We start from the raw sequence: 24,121 nt of genomic DNA on the forward strand, positions 1-24,121 counted from the left end.
TATTTTTAAATTTGACGGCTTTTTAGTAAAATTAACCAATGTTGTTGTGTATGACTCCTAACTAATCTAATGGGTGTAACAGTTTCTAATTAATTGCATTGTTATTATGATTTATGAACATAAACCATAAAAAAAACTTAATTGAGGTAGACACACCTCAACGTGAAATTTACAACAAAACCCAAAGAAAACAATTTTTCTTTTATTGGTATATGGTTTACATATATACAAACCATATATAGAGTTCGGGGTTGAAATAATGTTGAAACAACATTTGGTGAAAATATAGTAAATATTTATTACATTAATCTCATTTAATTACAATGTACATACATTACATATAGGGTATAACGTATATCCAACGTTGTTATATAAAGGAAGCGTTAGGCTATACAGTGAGATCTGACCTTGGACTAGAGCATCTACACTACACTATGGTACATTACACTATAACAGTACAGTACATTCAGTATAGTACGTGATCACTGACTCACTCACTCGCACAAACTCAGAGTAGATCCTAGAACTTACTTGCAACGGTTAATAAAACACTGGGGAATTAAAGTGCTTCGGAACGCGATCTATTTTTATATAAAAATACCTAAAAAATAGTTATTTTACAAGTTTAAAGGAACATTCTACCGGGAATCATGTATATAATATGTTCCGAAAAAAAAACAACTTATTTTTATTAAGATAAAAAAAGTAACGTACCGTATAAAATATATATTATTGACCTTCATAATTGGGTGGAGTGCAGGATCAGTAGTTATTTTGGAAATTTATTATTTTTGGGTAGGCTACCTTTGTTGTGTACTGTTATTTAGATATAAAACATCACAGGATTGCTCATACCAAACAGGTTTTCGATGTTTTATTTTGAAACAAAAGACCGAGTGAGTCATAGGAACTGACTCACGAAAGCTTGGTGGAGAGTGAATGAGTCAATGAATCATACCGGAACTGACTCACGGATTGATGTGAAGTCAGCTGAAACCTGAGTTAGCTTTACAAAACTATAAAATAATTTATCCACACATAAATCTTTTTATTCCATCTGGTTGTTAACCTGAAAGTAAATTTTAGTTAATTGGAACATTGCATTCCTTACGGTAATGTTATTTACAATAATATTTGCCATAGAGACTACTGAAATTTTTACATACTTCAAAACTAAACTGTAATACTATCAACAATACACAAACCAGCGATGTAATTAAGAGACAAATATATTGTATTACAGAGGCGACACGAGATTATCCACAGTCGTGGTGTCGCCTAAGTATTACAGTAAAGCATCAAAACAAAACAGAACTTGATAAGAGTTCTGTTCAGTTTCGAGGCATTTTTTAAATCTATATTTTTATTCTGTATCGTACAAACTGGCGGTAAGTGTAACATGGATACTGTGCTGCTCTAACCAACTTTCAACAACATATATAAATTAGGAAACCACCATTGGAAAAGCTTTCATCTCTACTTTTCATTGGAAAGAGAGTGTTGTTTGATTACAGTAATAAAGTAAAGGATTAAATCTGGGATGCAAAGAAGACGATACTTGTAATAGGGAAAAAATGTTAATACTGTCCTGAATGTTTTTGATCCATAAGACGAAAGCGTGATGCAATGGTGGTCTCCAAAATCAAAATTCTACGATAATATACACAAAGACAACAAGGGGTCTACAACTAAGGATGACGGAGTTGCTGGACTAGAGGATGAAGCTGGAAGGCTGGAACGCTGGAGTCACTCCAGGCTTGGAGTCTGGAGGCTGACGGAGGCTCGCATCTTGTTCTTGCTCTTCCCGAAGACTAAGGTCAGTGATCTCCTGGATCTCCAGAATTCTGTAACATCAAGGAAGACAGAGATTTAGAGATATTTCGTCAGGGCCAATGGTTATTATTACCAGAAAAAAGTTAGAAAGGTCTTCAAATTCTATTGTATAGATTTAAAAAGATCGCAATGTACACATTTCTTTTTGGATGACTAATGAATGACTAAATTTGAAATATTGAGTTAGATGATCAATGCAGTTATAAATCTGCTTGGAGGTAGATTTCTACGACGCGGCTGCGCGGCGTGCTTCTGTAGCTAGTGCTGGACAAGGCCTTGGAGACAGGAGACAACAATGAGAACATATTACATTGGTTAATTGACTATTGTTCAGACAGGGACCCCCGTAGTGCCATGCAGACCTTGGACACGGCCATGATTCAATAGTTGCAAATGTTAATGAACAAGTACCAGATGTACTGTACTTCAATATGTACAACTGATACATAGCCTCTTGCAGTACCCAGACTACAATGTAAATTAATAGAATTTTTAATCAAAGATCTTTAACCTTTAGCAATTAATACGTTTAATAACCTATCACAGTAATTTGAGTTTCTTTCTGTCAACTAATAAATAACTTCGACATAATAATTTGTCAACTCAAAATGTGTGAAAATACAGATAAACATTTCCTAACAGCAAAAGTACGAAATAAATTAGTTCAATTTGTATGCTATGGAATATATTAACATGCACGTTATGTGAAACAATAACACGATTCCAACACGACCTAACCTCAAAATGTGATGATCTGAACATCTTTGGAAAGACCCATATCACTAAATGTGGTTAGCGCGAACATCAGGTCACGTAGAAAACCCAATAGCAATGTAACATAACCTCAAACTCTGCAGTGGTCCACGGAATACTCTATGTTTCGCTACTTAATGTTTTGACACAGTAAATCGAGAACGTATCAAAGATTCGCCCTTTTACAATAAATCACGGCTGGGTACTATCGGGACTCGAAAGAGATAGCGGCACATAAACAAACAATATGGTACACTATAATAAACAACATCGTATATTGCTTTGTTTATCGATCGATACTCGGTCAATATTGACCACTTGTCTGCGAATTGGCGCCAAAACGTTGGAGTGAGAGCGGGAAGTGTTTTTCTCAAGAAACAAACACGGAAGCTTCTTGATTTCTTTTCCCTGATGGATTTTTATTGTTAAAATTCATATTATGCTAATAAAAGTGTAGTTTTAGTTTCTTGAACTTTTTTAAACTTGATAGTTCACTGTTCACATAAAAAATTATCCAGTGTGTTGGCTCAATTTGTGATATTTCTTTACTTATTCTTCTGAAACGAAAAATACATTTTATCAACGAAGCCTTGAGAATTAAAGCGTTTAAAAACAACTGATAAATCTTTTTGCGACTTCCTGCCAAACTTGCTTCAAATATAACTAACTGATAAGAAAAAAAACTGATACAGTGCTTTGAAAATCAGTGTCCTTCAAGTTTTTGGATTGAGGTTTGGAGGTTATCATTTTACAGTGTCACTGATGATTGTTTACTAGATTTATGCATCGAACCGAGTTCGAGATAAGCTCTACTACACAGCTCAAGCCGGAAGATACCAGAGAGAGATAAGCCAAATTTGCGTTCTAAAAATTAGTCTTTCCGATATTTAACTTTAGGAATTTAAAATATTGTAAAATAAGGCCGACAAATCTATGCAATATTAGCATATTTAAAAGATTACTGAGAAATAAAAAAAAAAATACATTGTGGACATTTATTACTAACGAGCATAGATAAAACACTTATACAATATAAAATACACGTTAAGTCAATTATCGTTAATCTTTCGTACATGGTCTTCGGTATTGGCTCACATAAACGTTCAATACACGAAAAAATTGAACACTACGCCCGTCTTTCTCCTTACATTAATTTTGAACAGCTTTTGGAAATATACACATTGGTACTATTATTTTAACTATATGTAATTTTATCTCATTCATCGATAAAATAGTTATTTCCTGAGCGTTAGCGAAGGAACACTTAATTTCTGTCGGTCTGTTCACACGGTATCTCGAAAACAAATGACCTACAGGCTTGACATTTTGCGGGAAGCTTCATATTTTTATAAGAAAATTCGAGTTCGATGATGGTGCATGCCACTCCAAGGATTTGGCTGAGCGTTAGCGAACATTTTTACATAGGTAACCATAATGGCAACGAAAATAATAATACAACAAAGAAATTTGTAACCAACCAAGTACAATCATACGACATTTAAAAATGTGAAAAAGTAAACAACGCTGAATACCAATGTCCCCAGATTGAAAATGAACGACGCATACGGTATAATTGTCTCCAAAAATACTAAGTAATTAGCATAAGATATGGCAACAGCGAGGCTGCGACAAAGCAAACTGGCGATAACGTGACCTTGACATTGATAACACACAACCGCGTGTGTTTACGCAATATTCACTTATGGTCTGACAGTGATTGTCACTTGGACCTCAGATATTAATATGGCAAATACTTAAATTACGTTATTTCAGTCACATATGGAACTATTTCTAAACAAAATCATCCTGTCAGAAATGTGGCAACAAAATATACTACGTTTGTACATTATATTAGTTTTTATAATTTATTCCATAACTGAAACCAGTTTTCCGATTAGTTTTCTAGACGATTTAAAGGTTCTTGATAGTTTATATCAATATTTTGTAAGCTTTATTCTTTTTTGAAACATTTTTAAATGCATCATACACATTTATCACACTAACCATGGCTTGTCAACTTTCGTACTGAAATAAAATATAACAGATTTAAAATGTTCTGAATGCTTATAAAAAATAAATATTAAAAAAAGGACGTTGAAAAATTATGGTTGAAAAATTATGATTTACGTCCTCCGACAGTAAATCACAGATGGAATCTAAAATCGACTTTTTGGAAATGCCACTACCGATTCCGAGAAAACATCGGATGCAAATTTCCTTGTTGGCAAATTGACACAAGTTTGTTTACAACCTTGAAGTCGACCACGTGGTCCCAAGGCCCGCGTTGGCGGGAGATTCCCCCTCCCCTTCCACAGCCTTGCCAGCATTTGGCGCTCAACATTCCACGCCATTCACTCTTGACTGGTCTAACTGTTTTTTACTTCCAAAAATAGAACCAGTTCGAGTCGAGTTGGCGGGAGATACAACTACGCATCGTGCTACGTTCCCGCGCCCGCGCGCGTCCATCGTGGCCTACATACTGTCCTCCCGGTCACGTGGTCAACAGACCAGTTGAGATGGACTCAATTGGTTAACATCCTCCGTTCCGTCAGTCGTATTCACTGTTATGAAGGGCTCCTCAAGTTATATAAAACATATAGTAAAGTATAAAAATAATTACACTGAAATAAAATTTATAATGAGACAACAGTGCTTTGTAGTAGCGTAGTAATATTTTATAATAAAAAAAAATATATTGCTATCGAAAGTGTTTGTCCGTTCCTTCAGTTCAACAATAAAAACTGGGTGATTGCGATAAAATTGCGCATTTTTTCAGACTTAATAGAGGATATACAAACATTTTTGTCCAATGCACATGGGGTCGCGAACGTTTCGTTTCCGAGAAAATTGAGAATTTGTGAAACGCCTCCTTGTAGGCAACACGTAGTGTTCAAAACCTCAAAGCTACTGAAACTAGTGTGTTTTTTTTTTACTTAATTCCAAATGCAAACAAAAATATAAAAAATATTGTTAAGCAGTAGAAGTGGGAGAAAACCCCCAACTGTTTCAAAATGTCAGACAGTCGATTTTACGAATAGTTCAGTTTTGCATCGACACAAACAGAAGAAATGTTGAACATCTGCTGTAATAATATTTTTTTTATTCTTGCTTACATTATGTGTCATTACAAAGGCAATATTTCAAGTTTAGTATATCAAAGGGCACACTAAGTGCTTTTTAAGATACGAAGTTGCATTACATTGTTAATTTTGGCATTTTAAACCTGTTTCACGTAGGCTATTTGAACATACGGTACCGTAATGAAACTAATTCAGTGGTCTATTCTATAATTTGCGAAAAGTTAGGAAGACAAATTATGTTATTTATAAATAAAATAATATTATTTTACTAGCGTGAATATTGTCAATGTGTATGGTCCTCTCTGCAACACGCATGAGCATATGAGGATGCCATAATCAATATATATTAATAAAAGCACTCAATTTTGGATTGGTGTTTAGTAAAAACAAATGAAACAGAAGTAGAAATTAGAATTTGTTCCAAATGTTGATCGAGATAGATAACGCACCGCAATTAATCTTATTTATCTCCAAGCAAGTAAAAGCCATTGTAAATTAGATGCATTGTTTACAATAATTAGCTTTTATACAATGACGAAACGGGGGTGTATTGTGAGGGTGTTCCCATCCCTCCCCTGGTTTAAAGCTTAAAGGGACAGACTTACCCCCCCCCCCCCGGGCTACAGTCCGAGCCTGGGAACGACCGTTATCTGTCACCAGTCGGAGGGGGGGGGGGGTGAGAGGAGCAGGTGGAGGGAATTGTGATCAGCTGTTCATAACGTACTTTTCGTCTTTCGATCAATACAACAGATGTTACATTTTTATTAATTCAATATTTTGGTTTATCTATGCGTTTGCTTTATAGCCTAATCTATTATAGTGGAGTGTAACAGACTACGCTTGTTATTGATACTGATTCAGAGTTACAATATCAATATGTAATAGTAATACCACAACCTACAAACCTTTACGTGAAGATTACATTTTCTGTTGTCTTACTTCGAAAATAAAATACTTTTGTCGATGCTTTTTTGATACGCTATAGTTTTTACATCAAATTTATTTTCTATAAAGACAAGGAAAATACAAGTTTATCATAATTGTATTTTGATATCTTGTCTAACCATAACATTCCTAAATTATTCCTGTCATTCCTAAATTAATCAATTGGACTGCCGAACATTTTCATTCAAGGTACTGTACTAAAAATAATTTGGACAAAAATGTAAGATATGAGTTTTAGAACTAGAATTGATTTTAAATTTGAATTCTGCCTGTTTTGCCCACTATACACCATTAAATGTCTAGTATTAATCAAGTAATATCCCCTAACCAATAAACCAACCACCACGAAACTTTATGGCACTTCAAAGAAACGGTTTTATTCAAATTATGTATAGTATCTTATAATGGGGTCACAGAAAATATGTGAACCATTTCTATAAACAATACACATGAAAAATTACTTATAATTTTGGAATAAAATAACATTTCTCGGATAATTAAGATCCAAATTCTGTCTCGACGAGAGGATTACAACGTATTGTAATGTTTTGAGGTTAGGAATGCAATGAAACGTTCCTAAATCAAACATGATGCAGTGGAACTGGAACCCGGAACTGTGGACTGTGCAATAGACACCGCGGTGGAAATGGCGGGAACACATGGCGAACTGCGGCCAGCTGACACGGTTTCTCAAGGTTGAGAACTGGTATTAGGTCAAGCCAAAGTGTGCAAGTGCGTGTGCGTGTGCGCGTGTAGATAAATAGTGCGTAGTTCTGTGGCCGCCCGTTCCCTCTATTATGAGTAACCCACACCACGACCTACGTATCGCGGAACTAGCGACCTACTACGAAAACAGGATGCGGTTCTTTAGATTGCACCATTTCGGAGTGTACAATAGCTCGCAGCTGCTTCAACAATTGAATTTTTATTTCTGAACGTCTTCATTTCCAGCTTTGCCTGATTAGAAATCAGCCACGAAATTATTCCTTAAATCAGGTCTTGTTTTTGCTGTGTTTAGAGTAATCATGAAGTTCGCTTACTGATTTTTAAGCGATACAAGTACTCTTGGAAAATACGCATATTATACGATTTTACCTTTCAGCATAGTCAAATTTGGGGAAGAAGCCAACTCAAAATTTTCAAAATAGAGGAGGAAGCTAATAAAAATGATTTGCCACTTTTTACATAATGGGAAAGGTAACGAACAAAACGTAACGATAAAACAAGCCTAATGCCGCAAACTGGTTGTTTTTATCCTTACTAGGCTCCATTGTTTAATGATATTTGATGTTTAGAGATTTTAATTAGCCTACTTACAGGTTTTTTAATACAGGAAAGTAATTTTCTTTCATACACTAGGACTTTAAATGTACATTTCTAGAAGTTCGTAAGGTAGAATTTTGGGAAGATTGGGAGATAATATAAAATTTCATAGATAACTTTATTATAAATTCATAATTTTCAACAGTAGCGGTTCGAGCAAATAATTGGAAATTAACATGGTATTAAGATGTAAGCCAATGTATTTAATCGTATTTCTATAATATTCTTTGTTTAATACCACATAGGTAGGCCTAGTTGCAAATAGGCTTTGCAAAATTGGATGCGTGAGTAAAAATATGAACCTGACCTATAACCGCTTAGCAGAGATGCCATTATAATATATTAGAAATAACACACTAGTTTTGTTTTATAATGTTTTTCTAGACCTAGTCAAGTATTAACTTACAGGCGACATAAACAAAATCCAGAACTAATTACAAATTTGAACGGTCTTTATATAACACATTTGACCTTTGTATATAGTTCTTAAAACCATAAGAGCATTTTTATAATTTGTGTTTAAATATATGAAATACTATAATAAAATAACTTATACCCTATTTATATAAGTCAGTTTCCAAAGTGTACTGCGCCTAAAGTTGTAATTTGCTGCAATAATCAGAGGCCTAAGTATGTAGTCATGTCATCAGATATAGACTTGAAAGTGTTCTATAATGTTATTGTTCGAAGGTTCAATTCAGTAGTGTTATAATGTGTATAACCTCATTACAATTTACGTTTAGTACGGCGGTTTTAACTTAGAGGTTACACCACGTAGGTTATGTGTGGATGAGTCTTAGACAGCGTTATTCTTCACAGTGTATACTAGTCGTATTGTATACTAGTTGTATTGTATACTAATCGAATGGTGTTTGTATGTATCTTTATGTGTATTAGTTAATCACGTAAAACCTACTGAACCAATTGTACTGAAATTTGACAAGGGCGTTCTTAGGGTCCCTAGTTAATCCTGGCTATAGGCCTATTCTTATTCTGAAAATCCCTTCGTACTACGCCCCACTGGTCTCTAGTTGCGAAAATCTTATTAATTGAAAGAGTAAATTACAATGGCCATAGACGTACCTACACTTTTTGACGTAAGGTATTTTCTTGATCGCGGCAACAAGGCGAACTCAAAATTGGCGTCGGAAATATAACTCACTCGAACCAGAAGTGCTCATTCACGTGTAAAGCCTTCTAAATTGCGTGCGAAGCTGCGGGTAACTACTAGTTTTGTATACAATAGCCATATAAGTATTTGTGTGCGATGCTTTGTGAACTGTAATTCATTGTTGAACAAAAACAACAATTTGAGATTCTTACGAAAAAATTAAAGCGGCTTTCCAAATCTACGATAGTTCAGGTGTAGGAAGTATAGAGAACTGTTTAGACATTTGGTGTTTTCTATAATGAAACGTCTCAAGGATCTTCAGATCTTCCACCGGTTTCAATATGGCTTCCGCTCATTCAAAATTTGCACAGTAACATTCTATATTGCTTCCTCATTGAAAACAGGAAATGAACATTAAAAATATATATTAAAGGTTTACTATTTACCTACGGTAAATTTAAATACATAACCTAAAGTCACAGGATAGACAAAACAAACATTTATTTCTAAAAATATATTGTTTGTATACTAATAAAACAAGAACTCGCATTGTATGAAACCGAACACTAATATACGCAATGTTTACATCGAACACCTTTTGTTCACTCCTGCTGGTATATATAAAGTATATTATTAATAAAACCACTGTAAATATTGGTGCAAAGGTTTCCATCAGTGTGTGTCTAAAATTCAGATTTTTTATTCGCCAGTGTATTTCTTCGGAGATATCTTCAACTTTAGAAGCCAGTAGGGCGGAAGCCCGGATAATTTTTTTCATATCTGATATTTTTCCCGCCGTTCTTTGCACTCAAGCGTTAAAATTGATTCCGTAAAGCTATTTTATTTTATTTACAGATCGAGAAAATTCGTAGGGACAGATTCACTGACGGAATTAAATAAATATAGATGTTTGTTGTTATTTCAATTAGCAAGTCGCAGATATATAAATTTACAGCCTAAGATATTTTGTCGAAACTATCTAGTATTTACTCCACGAGTAAAAATCTAAAATAGTTGTAATGAAAAATATTTAGTGGCCTAATTTATCACAACATTATGCTATAAGGTAGTTAACATCTTCATTTTTCAAAGGGGGCATTTTTCTAATTCATAAGAAATAGTTTACAATAAAAAAATGTTGAATTGAATCAAATATATTCATTCTCGTTCGTTCTTTGTTCAAAATTCGTTATCTCAAAAGGTAAAAGCTAATCTGGTTACAACGATAACGTATTCATATTGGTTGCAGTTGGCGTGTTGCAGAAAATAAAAGAAACTTTAGGCTACATAGTTTAAAACTGCGGCGGTTTTAGTATTATAAATAAAAAAAAAATAATAAAAACAGTAACACACATTAGCAGTAAAAATCGACATAAAACAGTTTTTCATATTTTATAAAAAAAAGAATGTAAATATAGAACTAAAGCCTGATAATAAAGTTTCTGTATTTAAGTCAATTTATAATACAATAGGTATGGTTTAAACTTAGCGTCAAAATTAATGTTTTAATACACTTATCATCCGAAATTAAAGTGTTAACCGTGTAGCCTATAACATTTTCAAATACCATTTATGTTTGTAATCTTCTTTAATATAGGTGAATAGTGCAATATACAGAGAAGTACGCTGAAAGAACGGTACAAAGAATGGTTGCGAATAATTTTGAACGCAAATGATCTGTAAATGTCTATTATTTTAAGCAACATATAAATAATTCTATATAAAATAAAATAACAATTTCTACTGATTCATTGATTTCAAAGTAATAACTATTGAATTTTAGGCTACACCCTCCAATTCTGTTCTTTCAGTTGTTTACCGCCGATGTTTATACGAAGGTTCAGGAAATTCTCCCCCCCACTTCTAACGTACATTATAGTGGTAAAATAATGAAAAAAGGAATATAGACTTAGGTCCGAAAACGCTTCGTTAGTGAATGCCAAGCAAGCAACAGATTTTGGTACGATTACTGAACAAAGAATGAAATAAAATCCATACTGAACTTTTGAAAAGGTAAATGAAGTTGTAAATTTTCTTGGTTTCTTATGCATTTTGATTTGTAAGAACTGATAAAAGTTGTTTTCAGAATTTTAAATTCTGTAGTTTTTTAGATATTCGGGTTACATGCAAGAGATTGGGGCACAAAACCCCGATTTTTACGTTTTGTGTACAATAACTACGTTAAATGGGCAATAGATGCATGAAATCTTCGTAGAAAATTTAATTCTGTAAAAACTAATATAAAGGAAGTCAAAGGTAAAACTGAAATAATTAAAAATAACTTTATTTTATTTATAATAATATTTTAAGAGAATTATTTGGGTTGTATCAACGGTATGCATGTTTTTTATAATGTATAAAAAATTAATAGGCCAAAGATTATTAGTCTTTCCACGTCAAAATACATAAGCCTGTTAATTTAACTTTCCTTAAGTTCAGTTTGGCTTCACTCCTTGCTCAAGAATCATACAGGTGTCCCGCTAGCTATAAATGGCTACTTAACGGAGCATTTTCGAAACACATACTTAAAGAACCTTCTTTCGCTATTTTTACCACTAGAATGCGCTGTCAAAGTGGGGGTTACTGTAAAACATAAATGTTCACTTGTGTTTTAAATACTGTATGTTCACGTATTGTGCTATGGGGAGATAGTGTAAGGTATAAACAGTAGGCTAATCTAGTATTTACATTAAACAGAGAAACCTAAAACCTTATGGGTTAGTTGACTTTCTAGCACATAAATGATGGAAGAGCATTGTTTACCTGTAAGGTAAGTCTGACGTTTTAGGCCTCCAGGCTGTAACCTCTTGGGTCTGTCGACCGTGGGCCTGAGGGTGCTGCCGGGGTTCGCGACAGGTTTGTCCTGAGAGGGCGAGGGTTGAAGTCTCTCCTGTATGGCAGCCTCCAGCAGCTCCAGATCCACGTCCCATCGTCTTTGAAACCGCTCCAGCTCGATCCTCGTCTGCTCCTGGAGGAGTTTCTCGGTCTCGACTGGATCCGGTGGGCCGAAGAGGCATCGGGGCTGCGCCCTCCGCCAGACGACTCCAGGGTAGACCTTCTCCTCACAGGTGACCGGCCTGGCCGGTGCCGCTACGCACAGATCTCCGCTCGTCATCGTGGTCTGCGACGCTGAAAGTTCTTCCAACGGAGGTTTCACTACGACTGAGGACTAGAGCGACAAGGCGGTTACGCGCCCAGTTTTTTGAATACTCCCCTCCCTGCCCCCCTCCACTCCTGCACAGCCAATGGCAGCAGCCCTAGCTCGTCTCGACCAATCACAAGCCGGCATCGGACTTCCAACGCGTCCTTCGCTTCCGACCTTCAATCGAACCAAATAAACATTGAAAATAAACCAACTTCGCTTTTTCTATTTGTTTGCCGATGCGACTGCCGCGCCAAAGTAACGATGCAGGCCCAAGTCTCGACGTTCCTTTTTATTTCGTGTCGAGAAATCTGAAAGGTCTCCACCGCCCACCGGTGTTTCATAATTTGTCCGGCGGGAAAGAACGTTCGAATGCAACAGCAATAATGAAAAGTTGTTATTTTTTGGTATCGACTTTGAAATGTAGCTGTATGTTCTCTCCAGGTGTTTCAGTTTGCACCAAGAAAAAGTCACATTGGAAACCATCATGAAATTCAGGAACCAAAAATTACCCTATCGTCTGCAAGTCAACTGAAATGAATTCAAAACCATCCGTCCCTGGTTAATGTTCAACCATAACGATTATAACCAGAATTTCATCCTTAAATAAAATTTAGAACAACTGGCACAAAAGCGATTTGACTGTAGTTGGACATTATCAATTTCTTTCCATCACATTATGTGAACAGGATTAGAACTTCACTCTGAGAAGCCTTTCAGTTGTAAGTGATAGATATTTCTATTTACTCATTAGTTTGAGTTTTCGTTCCTCGTTTTAAAAATTAGCTCTTATATTCATGTGATGCCTACCCATATACTATGCTTTGAATGTACATGTTTCATTGGAAGGTCTTTACATTTACTTGCATAGAAAATCCATTAATAGGTATTTATTTATTCGTATGCATTTTTCCAACTGAAATACTTCTTGGTAAGAAGAATGCTGACTGAAGTAAGGATAAAATAGGGCTAAAAACAATTAATTATTTTTCAGTAACGATGTTTTATTTTAATTTACAAAATCTTAATTACTGGCTAATTCTGTGTTACTCTATATAAAGAATTGTATCTGCATCTTTATTCGTTCAGGTACAAAACATTTCAACTAGTAATAAGCGCCTGTTGAAAAGTGATGCAACCCGCATGAACTTTAGTTGCGCGGGTAGTATTTTATAACGCAAGGCGCTTCAATAAAGCGGAAATGCGTATTTTCGCTGCATCAAGTGTTGGTGTTTTCAGTTTCAGTTCACCTTGTATTGCATATAATATCAGAAGCCTTAAAGAAATTAATATTTCATTTTTTTAACTATCCAGAACTTTACTTTGACAAACCATGTCTTTAAATTGTACAGTATGACAAGTATAACAAAAGGACTATTTCTAATGGAACCTTTTATCCTATTAACCTTTATATGGAATCGCTGGCACAAATTAGATATATTTCTTTTAGATATTGTTAAAATTAAAATATTACCTTGTGATTATTAATATGTCAACAAAATTTAATAGACTACAAATTAATAATACATCTATTAAAGTTATGGACTAATCCTAATATAAAACATCTCTACCCTGTAATGCCCTTAAAGAAAAAAGGGAAAATGTACAACATAAACTATTTGATTTCTTAGTACGAAGGGCAAAATGGTCTACAGACTTTTACATTTTTCTCGGGAACAATAAAGTCTAGTGCAAACATTTGGAAGTACAAAATTATTAATATTAAATGTTAAACAGAACTATCCTACGTATTTTTGTTTTTCAGAATTTGGGGTTAACAAATTACTCAATTATCTTTGATACCTATCAAAGGAATAAGAGGTAATTCGTAATGATTTCAACCTTTTTCCGTTCTCGTATAGTGTGGTGGGGGGGGGGGGGGGGGTGATATTGGTAGTCATCAGACTCTGTCTTGACAGGACATTTCATTATAAGGGTTAAAAGTCCCTTTTAGTGTAAAGCTCATGCAATATAGTCTATAGAAAGAAATAAATAGATTTGCAGTAACATCAAAAAGTTACAAATTATTATTCCTTTATGTAGTCCTCTAGAGTTTTGTAATAATAATGCACAAGTATAAGCAATAATTATAATGTTGAGAGTACCAATTCCTGAGATTTTTAAACATCTTCTTTGGCTCATAGTTTTCAATATATTCTAGTATTTGCAAATTCAAGCCAAGACAGGAAGAAGGAAGACTGTCCAGAAGGACTCTCGGATGCTACTGGTCGCAAATATCCAGCAATTATTTTCCTACCCCATTTCTTGTGGGTCTCACTGTTACATTAGCCATTGCTGCACTCGATGTTACACTGTATAAGAGCATTATCGCGAAGCTACTGACATAAAGGGAGGTAGGCCTACTTCCGTCTTGAATGTTGGGTGTAGGGTTGATCTATGATGGTACATAAGTAACCTTGATAGCTTAGGCTTAGACTCTCTAAATCTCGGAAAGGAATTAAATGTTGTCCTTTTTAATCAACATACTCTAACAAAACTTTGATAGCCTATCTCTTCGAAACCATGTTGAATGTCTCCAATGCAATGAAGCTTTTCTTGTTCTATTACCTGTTATGGTGATATATCATTGAGAAGGGTGCATTCAATGTGATTGTTGAGTTCAATTTAGTAAACTAATTAATTAGTATAACATACAGACATTTAAAAATAAGTGAATTGCCTGGCTCCTGAGGGACCCATTTTATTCTTTGAATGACTTCCTTACATGTCAAGATATATCCTTTTAATATTAATAGTTTGTTATTGTTTTGTTATTTAATTAAAACATTATCTTTTTATTACTTTGCTAGATTCATGCCTGCCAGCATTGTTATCTATGAGCCATATTTATTCATTAGCCTCTTTCAACGTTAATTTATTCGTTAATTTTTATTGTTGTTATTTATATGTTGTTTTAATTAATTTGATTGTTAAATACTGCCAGCAATATTGCTCTCGTTACTGTTTTATATTAATTATTTTTATATTGAGTATTTTATAATATTAGGTATATTTATGTTTTAAGTTTTAAAGTTACTATTTTAACCAAACTAATCTACAGAACCACAAGGATCACACTTCTACTATGTTATTTAATGATTGCCACTTCTTAAAATTATTTTAATATATGTTATTAATACTTATTAATAGTTCTTTGACGAGGCATTTGACTGAAATTTGACTTTGTCACTGCATGTAACTGCCATACGACAATAAAACTGATTTGATTTGAGTGCAGCGTCTGGAATCTGGCGCTGTCACAGACTTGACTCCTGGAATTTGGAGGTATGTTCGTCAGAAGTGATCCAAACAAAGTCTGCAACGGGTGAACTCTTTGCATCGTTTCGACAAAACAAACACCTAGACTACACAATATACAGTAGTGTAATATAGGCGAATAGGTATTCTCAATCGTTTCAACAGGTGCATAATTTAGTGCACTACTACGATGTTTTAGACACGATCTCTAAACACGGTGGAGCAACTAAGTTTTCTACACGTAACTTAGCGTCATATTGCAGACGAAGCACTAAGAGGATGATTAACTGGAGCTAAACTCAATATTCACATTGATGGGCAGTTGGCTGGAACATGAAAAATCAAAAAGACCAATGAATCTCATCATTGCCAATTATCACTGGCTTGACTTCTTTCCTCTGACCCAGCAATAACTTTTGAATCCGTCTCTGTTGTTGTAGTATTATCTTTAGTGCGGAGTATATCGCAGTTGCCACCTGAAGAAGAGATCAGATTGCAGATCTCGAAACGTAGTGTTACTGATTTTTTGTTTTACTGAACGATGGCAAATGTCCGCTAAAAATCCTGATTCCTTCACAATCCTTCCATCGCCAAAAAATAAACTTCAAACAAAGAACCTTCATATAGGTGTAATTAAAGAAGGGAAATCGGTCGCAACTTTTACTTGATGAGAAATTATGCTTGCCTTAAATAGTATCTTCGAATTTTCCCTCCCCGTGTGTGACAGAATAAGTTAAATTTCCGTTATTGCCGTTCTTCTCCATGACCATTGAAAATAATCATTTGGGCCCTTCGATGACAGCTTGTTAACTTTCTGCAAGACCCAACACTTTCATAATCAAAATGAATGTGAAGTCGTGTAATCTTAGACCTGTTTGTTTTTTCGTTTAATATGCAATAGTTAATACCCACGCATTTTCTTTCAACATCAGCCTGGCGAATATTAGGTACACGACTTAATTAACATTTATTGTAAGTGGTTATGGTTATAAATTGACTATATTTTCGACACATGATATTAAATCATCTTCCATCATCTTTAGCACGAGTTTTTAGCATTCACCAAACGTAAAACATATGAAAAACAAAAATATGTATAATTTGTACTCAAAATAATCATCCACACCTCCTGAATTAATCCAGACTATGAATTTAGAAGGGTGAACTAAAATCCGAAAATAGTAGTAAAGAAACAAGAAATTTCTAAAAGTGCAATCAATCACGGCCTAACAACACTGGTAGTTACTACTAAGTTACATTATTAATGTTGCACGAGCCTTATATCCCAGGGGCAGATACTTTCTAGACAAACATCCATACTAATGTAACAGAACAGAATTTAAATTCTTTGGTTACAAAGTTACATATTCTCAAGTACCTGTCAATCGACTATTTTAAAAGGAAGCACCTTGTGATATTTTACTTGTATGAAATAATTTATTTTGCCTGGGTCTTGCAGAATTTAAAATTTGCTTTCACATTAGATCTTCATCATACAATGTTGCAAAACGCCAAGACGAAGCGATTAAGTTTTCACCGTCTTTTCAGCCGACACAAGAAGTTAGGACTAGAAGTCCTCTCTAACACTAAACCTGGGGACCAACGGTTTAAAGGTGATTTCCGAACCACCACCAATGGCCGGTCAGGCGGATTGCTTGCAAGGACAAGATCGTTCAGCGGTCACCCATCCAAGCAGCAGCCACGCTCGACGTTGCTTGATTCGGCTATCTTGCAATAACCGCCGTACCCGCTACATTGAGTCATTATAATTTAGTCTTTATTTTCTTTTAACTGATGATGTCGCCGTACGAACTCTGATAAATGAGAGTCCAAATATGTCTCGCTGTCCCCCTATGTATCTTATTTTTCCATTTAGCACTGCCCCACATTCTCTCAAATGTTTTTGTATGAACTCCTGTATCAGGATCAATAAAATTGTATTTATTTGTTTACGAAAATAAAGTTTCATGACATGAGAATTGGTACATTTTCGTGTTTTAGGTAAGATATTTCGCTCCTGAAAAAATAGAATTGCATCTCGTCCTGTTTTTGGCAAATCCCAAACGCGCATTTTGGTAGCATTAAAAATGGGGTTAAAAATCAGCAAACAACAAGGTAACAAGAAAACCAAATGAACAAGCTTTCTGTGTAAAAACAAAGAGGTTGCTATAAACAAACAACAAGATTACTCTTTATCAGCGCATTGGCAGCTGTGGCGTTAATACATAATGACTATATAAACTCCCGAATAATACGAAATCAAAATGTCAAACCGAATAACGTTGTAAGTATTTTAAGTTATAGTTCAGTTATGTTTTTATATGTAGAAAACTAATAATGGTACTTTGGTTTCCGGAGGCCATAAGGTACTAAATTTTTCGTACTGTGGCGTTAATACATAAGTAGCGAAAATTCTAACGTTTTCTGAAGTTTTCAGTGCTTTGCAACACTGCAAGGAAATCAGTAATACATTTCCTTTCGTTCTCCAAACTTGATTCCCATCTCCTGCACTGTTCGTGCCACCCCTTTATCAAAGTCTGGATGTACGCCAATTTCCGTGGAATTGAGACATTTTCTTCAGAATTCAGAGCTCCAACCTATAGTGTTGTTGTATAGTTGTAGGAAGAATATGCTTGTAAAGGAATTACACTTTTTTACCTGGAACTACAAGTTGCAACGGAAGACGGTTCTAGTGTCTTTCTTTATTTTCGACAAACTTATTAGATCTGACCGTGAGAGCCAAGGCTATCCGGAACAATCAGTCAGTTACTCCAGTTCGTTAGAGCAGACATCGGCTGTTGAGCAGCGACCGTTTGTCGCAATCATCGCCACTTCCGGAGGTCTTGAGGCGTTTAGTGGGTGTCTTGTGCAGAGTGCAGATTGGTTCCGGGTCGCTGGCGTGGAACAGGAGGTGTGTTCCCACAGTCCGGGCTGGGGCACGTGGGAGAACACGATTGTTAACGATTTTAAGAGGGGAATTCGTAAAACACTAAATACGTTACATGTTTAAGTGCTTTGCATTCCTAAATAACAAATTCCAACAATTTGTTATTCCGGTTTCAATTGCAAAGTTGTGTATTGGTTCTGAATTCGAATAGTGAACTTGGTGGATATGATCGAAACATGCTTGAGGTGCAACCCAATCAATAGTCATTAACAACATAGTGGAATTCCCGAGCGTATAAGGGGGCCTGTATTGGGATGCAGTGAATCACTAAAGAAACAATTCCTCACTAATATTTAAAAATTGTTGTTTAAGAGTTAAGAACTATTTTACACACTCAGTATCCATTTGTGAACTCTTGAGTACTGACTAATTTGACATTACATTCGGTTTTTTATAACATCGGTACAGACTTCAAAACAGAAAGAACACAAAAGTCCGAGTTTACGGGTATAAGGTGAGCTTCGCAAAGGAGAGTTGATTACGTTTTAAATTCACGGGAAACTGTCGAAGAGGGCATAAAACCAAAGTTTATAAAATGTGTATATCTGGGTTAGTTATATGCTCCACATATTATTTTACTCTTTATCGTGACAACAAAAAGTAAAGATATGAAAAAATGCTCTTTCAATATATTGTTTTGTTTAACAGTATACCGCCTCTGTACAGTCATGTGCAAACTGGAAGATTCTTCTGAAAGGATAGTAAGGAGGTTAACAGAATCTTCTGAGAGGATCATGTGCAGACTGACAGAGTCTTCTGAAAGGATAGTAAGGAGGTTAACAGAATCTTCTGAGAGGATAATGTGCAGACTAACCAGAGTCTTCTGAAGCGATAGTAAGGAGGTTAACAGAATCTTCTATGTTTGGACTGAAAGTCTTTTGAGAGGATCACTTGTAGAGAGACAGATTTGTCTGTAAGAATCACGTGCAGACTGAAAGAGTTTTCTTAAAGGATCATGTGCAGACTGGAAAAGTCTTCTGATGAGATCACGCGCAGACTGACAGTTTCCTAGAGGATCACATGTAGACTGATAGTCTTCTGAGAGGATTACGTGGAGACTGACAAAGTCTTCTGATATGATCACTTACAGGCGATAGAGTCTTCTTATCATCTGTAGACTTCTGCAGTCTTCCTAGAGTATCACTTGTAGGCTAACATAATCTTCTGAGAGAATCCTCTGGGAACTAGCGTCATCTTCTGATATGATCGTATGCAGTCTGGCTGAGTCTTGTTAGATGATACCGTACAGAGTGCAGACTGACAGAGACTTTTGAGAGGATCATGTGCAGGCAAACAGAATGTTCTGAGAGGATCCTATTCCAGAATTATTAGTAAAGATTCGTGTACGTTAACAAATGATTCAATGTAATTACTCGTTATTGCAAAATATCCGAGTTTACAGTGACAACCACTTTCAGACCAACAAGTGCCTCTGTAAAATCTGTGTGTACAATCATCTGAAGGAGAATAGTGTTTATACTGACGCACCTCTTTAAAGATTAATTGCAGATTAACGGAATTCTCAATGAAGATCTGTGCAGACCAACAAATGATTTAATGAATATTAATCATAAAAGCAAATTCTCAGTTTTCTGTGACGATCATTTTCATACTGCAAAATTTTGTGTAGACTGATGATTGTAATTATACAATGTAATTATACAAAATTGAAAGGTTATAAAGTTACAAGATTGCAAAGTCCCTGGTATGAGCTTAGGCCTATTCTTACTTAGAAAATCCCTCTGGGTTACGCATCACTGTTCTTTAAGGTAGCGAAAAATCCATCTTGGTCTCTAAAGTTGTGTAATATTAATTGAAAGAGTCTGCCAAATGTAATCAACAGTTCTGTGTAAACATTGTTTTATGACAGCACAACCATACGTTTGATTACTCGTAATTTAACCACTACAGTATCTCCAATTTGATTATATTTATAGCGTGCAAATTCTTTAAGGAGTAATCATTAGTTTTCACGAGGTTTTTAGATTTCAGTGATTGATTTAGTACTTATTTACCTTATAACATTTTCAAAAACATAAGATGGTCAGAATTTGACTCCGAAGACTCCCCCTGAAGCAGTCGGCAAGAAGAATGCTAGATGAAAGTTGGCTGGACTGTGATTACCAATTATACCAAACAGGATTTTTTCCGGTTATTTGCCATCGTTCAGTGAAACAAGTAATCAGTAACATCACTGTTAACGATGGCGAATGTCCGGAAAAATTCATGTTTCCTTCACAATCCTTCCATCGTCAAAAATAAACTTCAAACAAAGAATTCTATCTAACTCTAAATGTTCTAATTTACTAAGACTGTTTCTATAGAAACAAACACGCAGTGTCATTGTTAATAGCATTGTAAACTGTGCATGTTCAAAACATATTAAGAATTAGATATAAAAGTTTCAAAGTTGCGAAACAAAGCAAAATCAAGTATGGAACAAAACACTAAGGACGAAGTAAATTAAGTGAAGGTCATAAATATAAACCATAAATATAAACTTTTTGACATATTTTCTAGATCGTGGGAAGAAACAAACTCAACATTGGCGTCGGAAATATAATTCACTCGAACCAGCCATGGCCATACTACACATGTTACGCGTACTAAATTGCGTGCAAAGCAGCGTGTAATCGCTAGGAGTTCATATACAGTATAAAAGACAACGTAGTCTCACTTTTACAACACATTTAATGACTTTTATGAAACCAAAATTAGTTGTTTTTTTTTTTTTAAATAAAAGTATGCCCCAGGCTTCTTAGAAAGAATCTTACTTTTGTAAAAAACCCAACTAATTGAGGTACATATATATATATTCTAGATAAGGAAAGAGGCGAAACCAGCTATGAAAAAAATACTAAGATCGGAAAAAAGTACAATGACCATAAATATGCACTTTTAAACGCATTTTTTGATTGTGGCAACAAAGCAAATTCATCATTGGCGTCGGAAATAGAATGCACTCGAACCAGAAGTACTCATACACGTGTGAATCCTAGGAACTGTGTGCGAAGCCGCGGGTAACTGCTAGTCTTCTATACAATAACCATATAAGTATTTGTGTGCGATGCTTTGTGAACTGCAGTTCATTGTTGAACACAAACAACAATTTGAGATTCTTACGAAAAAATTAAAGCGGCTTTCCAAATCTACGATAGTTTAGGTGTAGGAAGTATAGAGAACACCTACTAAATTGCGTGCAAAGCAGCGAGTAACTGCTAGCAGTGCAGATATAAGAGAAAACGTAGTCAAACTTTTACTACACCTTTAAAAACTTGTATGAAACCTAAATTAATTGTTTTTTTTGACTTGAATTGTTTTTGAAAGTAGGATTCTCAGAGCTGTGTATGTGTATATTTTATATACTCGTATATATATATATATATATATATATATATATATATATATATATATATATATATGTTTTTTTTCTAGATTGGGAAAGAGGCCAAATCAGCTACAAAACAAAAAATACCAAGATCGGAATAAATTACTATGACCATAAAATATACACTTTTAAACGCATTTACTTGATCGTGAGAAGAAGGCAAACTCAAAATTGGCGTCGGAAAAATAATTCACTCGAACCAGAAATACTCATACAGGTGTAAAACCTGCGAAATTGTGTGCGAAGCCGCGGGTAACTGCTAGTATTGTAAAAACGTACTACTGTACTTGAACAGTAGAAGATAATTTTGTAAAAACTTCAGTATGACTGAACTCAGTGGTACATAATTGTTTGTAGTGTTGAGCTCATGCCCTCCACAAACGGGGTGCTGATGCGTGAGTAGGCTATCAGTCGCAATCGATACTAGACACGAGGTCGCCAAGTGCCGCAGGGTCGAGCCCAGCTGTCGGCCTCTCTCGTGACTCATCCTCGGCCAGGTGCGGCGTACACTCCCCCACATCACCACTCGCCTCCGCCAGACGGTTTAAATGGCCAGCCTTTTAATTTTATTAGCTTTTTTGTCAATTTATGGCTCCATTCATTTCAATAAATGCGCTCTCTCCCGCCGCAAGGTTCTGTACCGTCTGTTGCCTATCTGCTATGCGACACTCATTAACACACTCATATCCCTTCTAAACAGATACCTCGTCCAGGTGTTGAGAGCTAATTTTCATCGTATAGGCACACGACCTGGGGTTTTCCTGAAATCTATAGAGAAATCTAAGAAGCCACTGATTGGGAGTGCCGATGGCCGAGCGGTCTAAGACGTTGGGCTTTGAGTCTGAGTTAGAGATAGCGCAGGTGCAAATCCTGTCTGTGACCCTTGCACTTTTTATCAGTACCATCGAGCTTGTACTGTATCGACTCTCCCTCTTATTCTGTTTGATAAGATCCTCGCACAGGCCAGTGGCCTATGAGGACGGAGAGGGTAAGGTTTCAAAGGAGATCGGATCCTCTTAAAAACAAATGATAACAAAACTAGTTTTGAATTTAGCACAAGTCCACCTTCCTTTTATTGCAGCGTCTTGTATCTGACACTGTCTCAAACTTGACTCCTGCAGTCATGTTCGTCTGAGGAGATCCAAAGGAAGTCAACGACGAAGAAGCTCAAAACGATTTACATCGTTTCGACATCAGAGACATAAATTGAATCAAGGCTTCCTACCATAGCTACGTTATGTGTCGAAATCGTTCTTAAAGATCGTGTCTATCACATCGTACTGCACTCAATTACACAATTGAGATAATCATAATGTCATAATTGACATTGTGCAATCAGGGTTGACCTGATGAGACAATGAGACTACAACTTCACCTATCTCTAGGTGTCTCTGATGTCGAAACGATGTAAATGTTTCGTTTTGGGCTTCTTTTTCTTCGACTTTCTTTTGATATCTTCAGATGAAAATGACTCCAGATTCCAGGAGTCAAGTCTGAGACAGTGTTAGATACAAGACGATGCAATAAAAGGAATGTGAACTGAATTCAATTGAATCAACTCCTCCTTCCATAGCTACGTTATGTGTGACACTAGTTTCGTTAGAGGTTGAAATGGAAAGTTGTAGATAGGCTTTAATATATGATTCACATTATATTTTTTCCTAGACAAATAAATAAATAATAATCATTGTGAGTCAGACAACTAGATAAAGATACTGAAATTCGTAACTTTAAGGGTCTGTATATAATTAGTTGACGCTGAATTTTACATTAATTTGTGTACTTCATAGTTGATGTATCAATATAAACAAACATAATAACTGGGGGGAAAATCATTTAGTAATTTTAACCTTTTTGATGCTCTTTCTTTTCGACCTCCACCAAAATAAGCACGGTTGACGATTAATTTCTTTCTTAGGTAAAATTTCTCAATCAATAAAAATCAGGTTATGTGCTTATATAATTAAAATATGCTCTCGGCTACAGGACGATTAGGTCCATTATATATTTACTCGTGAAACTGTTATATCCCTCTTTAAAATTAAAATTATTAGCATTGCTGTTGAAATAGTTTTATTTGGATTTTTCAGCTAAATGATATGTTAGTTTAATAAACTTCATATAAGCGACAAAATCTATTAATATTTTTAAGGCCATAGATGGATGTTGGAAATAAACTTTGGTTACATAAGTGGCTTTAGTGGTTGCATAGTAAAACTGGAAAAATGTCTACAGAATCTTTACCTGGGACCGTTTTGAATACTAACACAGTCATGTAATGTTTGGTTGATTTCACAGTGGTAATTTTGTAACCATTTGTCAGAACTAATTTTGTTAAAAT

At 35.3% G+C, this 24,121-nt stretch overlaps 1 protein-coding gene across 1 annotated transcript; it reads right to left on the minus strand.

Annotated features, from left to right (window-relative positions):
* Nucleotides 1–273: 273 nt before the first annotated feature.
* On the minus strand, nucleotides 274–12,234 carry LOC124357967. Its single transcript, XM_046810138.1, has 2 exons — nucleotides 11,809–12,234; nucleotides 274–1,844 (listed from the first exon to the last, which is right to left on the minus strand). The coding sequence occupies exons 1-2, from the start codon at nucleotides 12,158–12,160 to the stop codon at nucleotides 1,747–1,749; spliced, it is 450 nt and encodes a 149-aa protein (XP_046666094.1). The 5' UTR covers nucleotides 12,161–12,234; the 3' UTR covers nucleotides 274–1,746.
* Between the last annotated feature and the right edge of the window lie 11,887 nt (nucleotides 12,235–24,121).

This window comes from Homalodisca vitripennis, chromosome 3 (genome assembly GCF_021130785.1).
Source record: "Homalodisca vitripennis isolate AUS2020 chromosome 3, UT_GWSS_2.1, whole genome shotgun sequence".
NCBI classification, from domain to species: domain Eukaryota; kingdom Metazoa; phylum Arthropoda; class Insecta; order Hemiptera; family Cicadellidae; genus Homalodisca; species Homalodisca vitripennis.

Bases quoted from the DNA above. Each gene is read 5' to 3' on its own strand.
- LOC124357967 (XM_046810138.1), bottom strand. From the start codon at position 12,160: ATGACGAGCGGAGATCTGTGCGTAGCGGCACCGGCCAGGCCGGTCACC. The intron at 1,845-11,808 runs GTAAACAATGCT...TTGATGTTACAG, and splicing joins ACGTCAGACTTACCTTACAG to AATTCTGGAGATCCAGGAGA.